This window comes from Lutjanus erythropterus, chromosome 15, assembly GCF_056507025.1.
Source record: "Lutjanus erythropterus isolate fLutEry1 chromosome 15, fLutEry1.hap2, whole genome shotgun sequence".
Taxonomy (NCBI): Eukaryota; Metazoa; Chordata; class Actinopteri; order Lutjaniformes; family Lutjanidae; genus Lutjanus; species Lutjanus erythropterus.
Genome location: NC_139331.1, coordinates 31,272,708 through 31,283,840, shown reverse-complemented (window position 1 = coordinate 31,283,840; position 11,133 = coordinate 31,272,708). Strand labels below are relative to the sequence as shown.

General features: G+C 39.5%; 2 protein-coding genes across 2 annotated transcripts in view; one reads left to right on the top strand and one right to left on the bottom strand.

Moving 5' to 3' along the window:
• Nucleotides 1-211: 211 nt before the first annotated feature.
• On the bottom strand, nucleotides 212-3,968 carry hsdl1 (hydroxysteroid dehydrogenase like 1). The gene is made up of 5 exons (XM_084738145.1): nucleotides 3,508-3,968; nucleotides 2,091-2,536; nucleotides 1,816-1,899; nucleotides 795-920; nucleotides 212-623 (listed from the first exon to the last, which is right to left on the bottom strand). The coding sequence occupies exons 1-5, from the start codon at nucleotides 3,725-3,727 to the stop codon at nucleotides 552-554; spliced, it is 948 nt and encodes a 315-aa protein (XP_084594271.1). The 5' UTR covers nucleotides 3,728-3,968; the 3' UTR covers nucleotides 212-551.
• A 447-nt stretch (nucleotides 3,969-4,415) lies between these two features.
• The window catches only part of tbc1d32 (TBC1 domain family, member 32), a 133,904-nt gene continuing 127,186 nt past the window's right edge, over nucleotides 4,416-11,133 (top strand). The window contains exons 1-10 of the mRNA XM_084737960.1: nucleotides 4,416-4,493; nucleotides 5,554-5,722; nucleotides 6,297-6,461; nucleotides 7,455-7,632; nucleotides 7,933-8,013; nucleotides 8,657-8,840; nucleotides 9,245-9,348; nucleotides 10,032-10,093; nucleotides 10,417-10,567; nucleotides 10,735-10,794. Of these exons, the coding sequence (XP_084594086.1) occupies nucleotides 5,568-5,722; nucleotides 6,297-6,461; nucleotides 7,455-7,632; nucleotides 7,933-8,013; nucleotides 8,657-8,840; nucleotides 9,245-9,348; nucleotides 10,032-10,093; nucleotides 10,417-10,567; nucleotides 10,735-10,794 (1,140 nt within the window). The 5' untranslated portion in view covers nucleotides 4,416-4,493; nucleotides 5,554-5,567. The remainder of the gene's footprint in view (nucleotides 4,494-5,553; nucleotides 5,723-6,296; nucleotides 6,462-7,454; nucleotides 7,633-7,932; nucleotides 8,014-8,656; nucleotides 8,841-9,244; nucleotides 9,349-10,031; nucleotides 10,094-10,416; nucleotides 10,568-10,734; nucleotides 10,795-11,133) is intronic.

Genomic DNA, 11,133 nt, shown 5'->3' with positions numbered 1-11,133 from the left:
TTATTTCCCGCTGGAACCTTTTATAAAATGTTACAAAAAGGTTCATTTTGAAGGGTTGACCTTTTATAAAGGATCCACTTGGAAACCTTTTGGTTCTATTAAGAACCCTTTATATTACAAAGGTTTTTACCAAGAACCCACCCAAGGAGGTTCCACTGAGAACCCTTAAACATTCCAAGGTTTTCATCTCAAACCCACCCAAGGGTTTTTTTTATTTTGGTACAACAAACCCTTTACAAAAAAGTTTTTCAAGGATTTCAACAAACCTTGAAGACCTTTCTTTCAAAAGGGTGTTTTTGGATGAAAAGTGTTCTTAATAGGACCTTCCATCCTACAAAGAACCCTTGATGGACCCTTTCATCAAAAAAAAAAAAAAAAAGTTCTACAGAAGCAAATGGTTCTGGGTAGAACCTCAGCCCTTCAAGAGGAACCTTTCTGGAACCCTTATTTCTAAGAGTGACTTACAGAAGAAATTAAACCCATGATCCCAGTAGCAGAACATCCAGTAACTGATTTAAGTCTTGAACGGTGAATGGAGGAGAAGTGAACTCTTAGCTTGAACTGATGAACACGCGGGAACCGAGAACCCAAATCCACTCCGGAATGCATCTCATCAGTCCATACTGTGAAGACAAGGAGCAGCAGAGAGAAACAGATCAGATCATACAGAGAAATGTATTTCATGTTTTAGATTTAGCTGGAAATGTGTCACTCTTGATCACAGAAAACTTAACCCTCTTGTCAGTGACAGTAAACCAGTTACAACCTGACATCAGGACTCATATTGTGCCGACCTGCAGTGTGTGAGGCCAGTAGCCGGTGGTTCTATTAGAGACGCCCAGGGTGGAGATGGCGTGGCGAGCGTAAACCTCTGGCTTTGGTGAAAACCAGCCCTGTCTTGATGATGATAGCTCACTTATCTGTTTACACACACACACACACACACACACACACACACACACACACAGCATATCAAGCACTGGCACACATGAGGTTATTTATACTCAGGGAATAAAGTGATTTCACCTGTCATCCAATAATAATAATAATAATAGTAGAGGACATTTGATATTATGCGTTTCACAAAAAAAGAAAAAGAAAACATGTATGGAAACAGAACCTGAGAAACACTGAGCATTTTCTGACATTGGTAGTTGAGAGCTCCTCTTAACCAAACTAACCAACTGAGGCAGCGGTACAGCAGCAACTCCCGTGTTCTGCAAGGTAAAATTACTGATTTTGCTAATGGAGTTTGTTTGGTTTGGGGGTTTGGGGAGAGCGACATTTGGTTTATATAATGGTGGCTTCAGGTCAGAAAAGGCTGTCTAATTGTAAGGCAATGTGGCAGTGAAATTTTTCTTAAGATTGCATGCACTTAAATAGGTATTTATTTTATTAAGAGCTAAAGTACTCTTTACTTCAGACATCAGTGCATTGCTTAGCTTCCTACACCAGTACTCCTGCTGCTTCTCCAAACAGGGGCCCACCATTTACTGTAGGTAATACACTGACTATGGATAAAAACCTCATACAACCCTACTTCAAAAAAACTGAACTATCCCTTTAACATGTCTTCCAAAAAAAAAGTTATATTCATCAGAAGAAGCCAAAGTTCTCAAATGCCAAATATCTAAATACAAGCAGTCGTACAAGAACTTCATATGAACAAAACACTAAAATCAGGAACTATCTAACCTCACAGCCAGTAAGTAAAAAAAATTATGAATCTGACGGAGCATTTCACTATAAATGTGGAACTAATATTTAGGTTCAGTACCCAGCCCTATTTGTTAACAGTCATATCAGGATATTCACCTGGAAAGGAATCAGACTTTGGACAAAGATCCCTCTGCCACTGTACTCAAGATGAAGAGCTCTTGAGAAATGATCCAGGTAGCCCTGAAGTATCAGTGGAAGAAAGGGAAAGATGATTATTGTCATAACAGAAAAATATGTTTCAACCTTATTACCAATATTTATTAACAAATGGGCTTTTCATGCAATTCTACTGTGAAAAAGATCTATAGAGGGAACACATCTTGGTGTGTGTCCATGCACAGGAGGAAGATATCCTCAGAGTTTTATCTTACGGTAGAGGCAGTGAGCGTCACTCTTCCAGGCAGAGGTCTGCAGCAAGCACCAGATGATATATTGACCACAGCTCCTCTGCTACGCTCCACCATCCCCGGAAGCACCAACCGGGTCATGAGAGTAGCGACTGCAACGTTTTTATTCACCAAATCCAACAGGTGCTGCTCAGGCATTTCAATCAGGCTCTGAGGGGACGCCAAAGACTCATCCACACAGTTCACCAGGAAGCCGATATCTTTACCCCTAAAGGCGTCTTTGATGGGTTTGCTGGCAGCCTGGTCCAAAGAGAAGTCAGCCAGGACGATGACAGTTTCCACTCCGTAGCTCTGGGCGAGGGATGCAGCGGTGTCTCTAACAGAGGTGTGGTTCTGAGTGATGAAGATGATGCTGATACCGTGTCTGGCCAGCTCTTCTGCATAGGCTTTGGCCACAGGCTCTGATGCACCTGACAGGAGAGAGGAAAATATTTATCAATGAAAGTCATGTAAGGAAGAAACAAGGAGGAAATCTGACTGAGAGCTACTGCACAGTTACATCACCATGACCACAAAACATTAGATAAAGTTACTTTATTACTAAAACGATTAGTCTATTGCCCAGAAATTAAACAACAATTTCTTAAAGATGCAAAATATAAGAACTGGCATACAAATAGGGGACAACATATCATCAGAGTAACCACTGACTGCTGTTAGCTGTAGCTGCTCTTAACTAGTACAGTCAGCAGCTTCCCTATGGAAACAGTCAGACTGGGATAAAACACAGCCTCCAAGACTGACGCAGTTTGACAACTGGGAATACATTACTGAGGTGACATAATGTCAAATTTTATTTATTTATTTTATTTTATTTTACAACATTTTTAAATGTTTAAACTGAAACTAATACATATCGCTCCATTAATCATCGTTTATCAGGGGCAAATACCAAACATCTCCTGGCTCCACCTTTTTATTTTATTTTATTTTTTTATTATTATTATTTTCAGTCGCAGGTTGTTTGTCTGGGTTTAGGCAAAACACTATTAGGCTCAGGAAACATCACAGTTTTTCTCTACCATGTGGCTATTTAGAGTTCTCATTTTCTTTCTCAGCCAAGGACTCCTTACAAGATAGAAAATATACCGGGTGTCTTAGAATAGTTTGATGCATGCTGTATTTTCACTCTACTTTTCACTGGCAGAGTGCCAAGGACCCCTTGGGGCCCCCAGACCCCTATTTGATAATCACTGGTTTGGACAACAATAATACTTGGTTAAGTTTAGGAAAAGAGGTTTGTCTCTGCCAAGCAAGTGTAATTAGCCACTTTGGCACACCCCTGGTGCAAACAGCGTTGCTAGCCACAGACACCCGTGGGTGCTAGTAGCATCTGTCTAGATAAAACCGGACTTGACCTGAATACTTGCTGTGTCCTTACCATAAATGACAGCCCAGTCACCAAATCTCTGGTTCAGCCTCCTGCTCGGGATCATTCTCGGGATAAAATGCACCCTGACCAGCGTGCAGCAGTCTCTGAGCAGGATTACAGCCCTGCTGGCCGTGTACAGAGCACCAACCAGGGCCAGAGTTTCAAAATAGACACTGCAGGACCGAGAAATTTCTCTGTACAATAACTGAAAGCTGTCAACTGCCGCCATAGTTGATGCTGATGCTAGCTCGCAAGCTAAGGCTTACTATTTAGTGGATTTAACGCTGTGATTTCAAAACGAAACGTCAACTAGTGTGAAGAAAATATGTCGCTGTTCCTACATAGTAAATCTGTGATAAAGCTATCAGGTTTGACAGACGTTTCAGCAGGCAGACAAGTCTCCTCCTGAACAGTACAGCAGCAACAACCGGTAGAAGCAGCAAAACATTGAGTCACGTGACAGTGTGCTTCACTGGTGGTGCGTTCAAGAGCACTGTGTTACTCACAGCAAGGCTGTTATAGTTAATCACACTACAAACTAAAACCACGAGTGATAAAACATTTTATTTAACTGGAATAGAAATAAAAACTAGAGTTAGATTAGACTAAGATAATATAAGATAAGATAAGATAACAGAAAATAAATAAACAGGTAGGATAGAAACAAGGGGAAATAAAACAATAAGATCAACATAGGGAAAACAATAACAAGGCAAAACAATAGCAAGAAACACCAGTTGAATTTCTACCATTGCACACAGAGATATTGATAATGCTGAAATCGTATTGCACGCGAGTGCCATATTGATATTTTACCCTTTACGCATCATGTACATCTGACGTCGAACACATATTTCCGACGCTCGAGGAAGGCAGCGCAAAGTTTCGTTGGACATCCCACAATGCACCGTACTTCACTTAGTAGACGTTTCCATAGAGACGTAGCAGCTGGCAAGTGTTCCCAAAATGCTATCTGGATGAAAAGCAGAAACAAGGTGACTGATTTTTAAATGTAACTGCAGAGGATGTGTTTCTGTCCGGGCCGTTGGTTCGTGTAGCAGGGAGGAGGTTTTAGTTTTCTTTCAGCTGCGCTTTCAGTTAAAATTAGCCAGTTTAGCCTTTAGCTAGCTGTGCTACAGTGATGCATTTAGCAGCGAGACGCTAACCAGAGATGAACAATTAACGTGTTTTTAGCTCCGAATTTAAGCGTAAATATCCAGTTGTCCGTTTGTGTGTAGAGCAGAAGCCCATTAATTGTTATTGTTAGAGTTTTATTCATATACTTGATAGGAAACAACTGTGTAGACCGTTTTTCATGAGAACCTTATTTTCAAACACGTTTAATCTGGGGGTTATCACACCCGGTGGTGATGAACTGATTGACACATGACTGACTGATACTGATCAAAACAGAGCCAAAACAAATGTTAATAAAGCATCCTGATAGATTTGGGCGTGTAAATTCTCTTTTTGTGTGTACTTGCTGGACTTTAATTTTGGTTATACATCTCAGCTCACTTTTTACCTTAACCTGAGATTGATGTTTTGTTTTCTACCTATTTGTACGGAAAACACATTTTTAATGTACAAGTTGCTGCATATATTGTATATTTTTTTTATTTCTTGTACATTAACTCTAATAAGTTTGTGGTTGTAAAGAAAATAAACCCAAATACACACCATCCTTCCTGAACTTTAGTTATCTGTCAATCCCTGGGTGGCACAATTAATTGAAATATTAGCAATCTGCAATATGACCAAGTGCAATATCCCAATCACAGAAGCTGTAATGTTTTGACAAAGGAAAAATGTGTGACAAAATGGCATGATAATGAAGTACTTTAATGCTGCAGAGATGCCCTGGCCCTGGTTTTGTTCTCCAGATGTAATAAAACACGTTGGTTTAAGTTATGATTTAAATTGTTTTCCTCAGTGAAAATGAAAACTGTGATGCAGAAAAGATCATTCCCACTCATTTTGAATCAATATCACGGTCACAATCTGTCAAAACAATTGCAATATGAATTAAAAAAATATATTCTATCCTGTCTTAAGGACGAGTTCTAAAGATGTCTCAGTTGTCAGCTGAAGACGAGGTGGAGTTGCAGTCTCTGCTCAAGCAGCTTCTGAGAAGCATCAACGACAGGATCTCTGGCGCACCATCGACCGAATGTGCTGAAGAGATCCTCCTTCACCTGGAGGAGACTGACAAGAACTTCCACAAGTAAGTCTGTAAGACAGTAGTGGCACCATGGGCTTTTAGGGCAGCTTTCATCAAACACGGATTGTTTGAAAATGTCTGACCAAACAATTCCAAACAAGGACACACACCACTGTCTGTCTGCGCTTGTTGGAGAATGTTAGTTTTGTGTGCCACAGTTTTAAATATTGTGGCAGTCTATGCATTTTTAAAATGAAAATTAAGTCAGTAGTAAGAGTAATAACAGTACAGGCATCACAGATTAATTTTGTCTTGATCGGCTCACCTGTGAAATAATAACTGCCTTCAATTTGTCCATGCCATGTACTTATGCTAGCTTTTTTAGTAGCAGGTTGTACTTGAGAAAAGGTTAATATCAGCCTTTGCACCATATGAAACATTAGGCTGCCTGCCAGCCTATACAATACGCTATTCAGGCAAAACTTTATGATTATATGCTGGCTTGGATGTTTAAGCAAAGACATTACAACGTTTCCATTTTTTATGGTCTTTTTATTGACTGTCCTGTCTTGCCGTTTTGATGTACAACAGATATATTTAACAATAGGTGATTATTCTTTTGATGCTCTGATTACAGTTATGAGTTTGTCAAGTACCTCCGTCAGTATGTGGAGAGTTCACTGGGGACTGTGGTGGAAGAAGAGACCAAGACTTTGACCAGAGGTGATGGACAACATGCCATAGGCTCAGGTCACGACACCCTGGTCCCCGCTGTCACCCGCAGGACCAGAGACTCAGCCGAGTGAGTGCAGCTCAAGCAGATCTCTGAGTTTTCTTTGTTCATTCATCCATCCATTTTCCTCTGCTTATCCGGGGTCGGGCCGGGGTGGCAGCAGGCTTAGCAGGGTATTCCAGACATCTCTCTCCCCAGCAGCACTTTTCAGCTCCTCCGGGGAGATCCTGAGGCATTACGAGGACAAATGAGATATTTAACCCCAAATGATTTTGTTCACTTTTGTTCAGATGTTCCTGAAATCTCCCCTGTGGAGTAATTTTACAGATGATGACTAAATTTTGTTTAAGTTAAGTGTCCACTTAGATTTGGTGTTTTATTTATATGTTAGCACAGGGATTTTTCTGTGATAAGTGTGATCCTATTTTATTCCTGCTTCCTTGCTTTTCAGACATGTCAGAAAGGTGAAGAATCCCACTTTCTTATTGAGAAAAATGTAACAGAGCTAGGATTGGGTATCATTATTTGATTTAAGAATGTTTACCAAAATAACCCAGTTCCAGGTACTGATAGCGTAATTTTTTAAACGATACCCAGACTTAAACAGAACCACATTCAAGTCATAATTCTAAAAGTATAAAATTATATTAGAACAACTCAAAGTTTTCTTTTTCTTTCATACACTGCTGCTTAATATTCTGTGATAATTAGTAAATTAGCTAGCTAATATTGTCTGGAGACACTGATAGAACTCTAGCTGTGGCTGTCCGGTGACAGTTGTTTATTTTGGGAAAAGAAAATCTTGTAGGTATTTACAAGATGTTTCTTGGTTAGTTTTCCAAATTGGGAAAACTGTGTTGACCCCAAGTTGAAATTACAGGCAGTTAATGTGGAGAACGATGATTTAGAACGATGGTCTTTGTAACAACAAAAAAAAAAACTAAGTTTGATTTCTGCTCAATCATAGACCTCAAACAGTTACAGAACAGATAAGAACACTGTTATGTAAAGGGTTTAGGTGATATTAATAAGGTTACACGAATGTGCTTGTTTGTATAACAGGTACCAGCAGATGATGCAGACCTTAAAGAACACCATGATCATGGTGGTGGAGTCTCTAATCAATAAATTTGAGGAGGACCAGATGAGGAAGGAGGAGATGCACCGTGAGAAGCAGCACAGCCAGTCCAACAGTCAATACGCTGACAACTGCTCTGACAGTGACTCCTCCTTCAACCAGGTCAGAGATACAGTAGATTCACTCTGCCAATAATAAATGGTGACATGTTATTAATTTATTGCCTTTAGATGATAATTGATGACTTATACAAAGTGTCAAGATTGTATTTTAGTTCCATTCTCTTGATGTCATTAGTCAGAATTGCTGTCCTTTTCCATGGTAGAATGAATGTAGGTCGCTGGGTGGTTCCCAGTGACCTGAAAACATCTGGCAGGGTGCCATCAGATAGTGAGAGCTCTTTTTATTTTGGTTTATGATGGATTATAATATTCTTTATATCATCTCCATTTTTCCCTCCAGAGTTATGCGTTCATCAGACCAGAGCAGCTACAAATTCTGGCTGAAAAACTCGACTCCAGCAGACCCAAAGAGGTAGAAAAAGCTTCACCTACACACAGACATTAAGATGGAGCACCTTTTGTTCAGTACGCTATATGAGAGTCATGTTTAGCACTGAGCCATAGATTAGTATTTTCCAACCTGGGGGTTGGGACCCCCACAGAGGGTTAAGTGATGAATCTAAAGAGGTCGTGCGATGATTAACAGGATAAGATCTAGGGCTGCATAATTGATCTAAATATTATCAAAACTGTAATATGGACAAGTGCACTGTCCAAAGGTAACATGTCACCACACAGTTGCTATAGAGATGCCCTGACCTGCAAATCATATTATAAAGATGTAAAGTAATATGCTTGTTTGGTAGAGACCCCATCATCATTTTTATATTGCTTTCAGTGAAAATGAAATCCAAAAATTACCATTCCAACTACAATTGTGTGAAAATAATCACAATATAATTTTTCCCCTGTATCACACAGTCATGATAGGAACCAAAAATGACCACAGAAAATGGTAATTATCTCTCCTTTCATTGTTTTCTTTCTTTTTTACTGGGTTACTATGTAATTAACCTGTCCAGGCCTTTAAAAATAAAATAATAAAAAACACTCTATGGTTGAACACTCCTTGGATGTTATCATCATCATCATCATCATCATCATTATTAACCCTGACTACAAAGCTGGTTTATTGTCTCACTAATTGCATACCTGCACCAAATGCACCAAACAATTGTGTGTGTGTTTTCATGCTGATAACTTATGTCTCTCCTCCTCAATTCCACCAGGATCATGTTCTGCAGTTCTTTGCGAAAAGCTTCTCCTCTTCCCCACTGAATGTGACAAGAGAGATCTACACTAGTTTGGGTAGGACATTCTGAATGGACTGATGGCATGTGTAGGACCTTCATGTTTGAACTAAACAAAGGAAAATTATTTTTTATTAATAACAAATGGAATTTTAAAGGATAAGCTCCTTTATTTACAGTCCTAAATAAAGAAATCATATATTTCCTACTGATCATAGTTTTTAGCCATGTAGACACTAGTGCTGCTTTTATTTACAAAGGTGATCAGATATGTATCTCTGCTTCGATGTGGACAGTTTTCATTTGGGACTGTCTGCACATTTACAATTAGAATTTTATTTTTTAATTATTTTAGGTTGTTAAATTAAGAATGTGTACTCAATGTATTGTGTATAAGCTGCTTTATGTACATGAATTATCTTGCATGTTTACAGTGAGTTTATTTTTCCCTCTGATGAGCAGCTAAAAGCGTGGAGTCAAGTTTTCTGTCCCACAAGCTGAGCTTTCCAAGTGGCTCAGCTGCAATCGACATCAACAGACCTGAGATCAGTCGACTTCTCAAACAGGTAGAGCATCTTTTATCTCACGGTGTTTAAATCGTTGGATCTCAAAGTTTTGAAGACTGAGTGTCAATGTAGAGAGGAAGCATATGATTGAGGTCGGCACAGGAGAACACATGAACTTTTGGGATTTGTGATTGGTTTTATCTTTCCCCTGAGGTCCGACAAAGCAAGAGATAAAGTGTTTTTACTGGAACCTTCTTTTCTCCTGTGGCAGAGGGCTGTGTATCGTATAAAATATTATGATACTGGTACCAATACCAGAACCAATCTTTGGGCAGACTTTAATTTGGTGGAACAATTTTGACTTCAGAACAGTGAACAAACACTTGTACCATGTAGTATTACAGAACTGTAAGACATTCTTTACTGGGCTCAGAATTGGGCTCAGTATTGCCAACTTGGTGGTTTTCTAAGTAGATTTAATTACTTTTTAGATGTTTTTAACAACTTTATTTCTAAAAAGCAACTAGAGCCAATTTTGCAACTTTATTCAGACCATCAGGAAAAGGCAAGAAATATATTCAAATATTAGATTGTAATTCATTCCCATGCATGTTGGTCAGAGTAATGCACACAACACAGATGTTTTATGACGGCTACCAATTGCCACGGGCGAGAATTAGAAGATTAATTAAAAGCGTATGACCATACAAACACATTATAGCTTTCTCTCTGTCCTGACGCAGATTCGACTGATGAACGACTTTCAAAAGGAGGTGACAACCTTTTGGATCCGCCACCCCGAGAAGTGAGTTTTTACCCCAATATATAGTCAGAGCTGCCGGGTCGATCTCCACTCACTTTTTTTTTTTTTTTTTTTTTTTTTTTTTAATTACGAAATTTGATTCCTAATAAAATCAGCTAATACCAGTGTACTGCAGTTTAGAACAACATGGAATTTGTTGCACATACCAAGCGATCCTTGTTCCGCAAATTTGCTTAGAAATGTAGTGTGCCGAAACAGTTTCCCACAAGCTTTGTTTCAGTCCAAATGTACTCTGCTTTTCTGTATTATGTCTGTAATGATGGGTTACTTTCACTTGTTTTGGTCTTCTTTTTACCCTGCTTTAGATACATGGAGGAAGTGATAGAGAGCACCTTCTCCCTGCTGTCCTTCCATCATGAACACGTCTCAGCCTCACCAGGGACAGAGAAACCTCTGGAGCCCATTCACCTCCTGGCTCTATTAGATGTTAAAGCTACCTGGTTTAAAAAGTGGATGGTGTGTAATGCAAATGAACATGTTTCTGGTTTGTGCAGGGTGCATTTCTGTGTTGCTTGATACTGTCTTCATCTCCTCCTCTCTTGTACAACTTCTGTTTCATATACATATTTATTATATATTCTGTCTCTTTTCTCTCCTGATCTGTCTCTCTCTCCCTCTCTCAGCACGGATACTACAGTAGGACGGTGGTTCTCAGACTCCTGGAGAGAAAATACAAGTCTCTGGTGAGTGATTCACTCTGTAATCAATATCTCTCACTAGCTCCTTTGTGCATCTGAGAAGTCTGGAACCATAAAGAAACAACCAACCAAACAGGCATGAAAAGTCTCTCCATGAAAGCGTTCAGGCAGAGAATCTCATTTATCTGACCAGAAACCATTGATCGCACTGCTGAGTGCATCCAAGAAAGACAGAACTCGCTATGACCCAGGGAAAAGTAGGAATCTGGAACAAACCCAGTTATGCTCGCAGGCCGGTAGAACTGCAAATGTACAAATTCAGTTACTCTGTGAGTCAGATGATGACCTATTTCCAGCTCGAAATGTTTTTCCTTTCTGCATTTT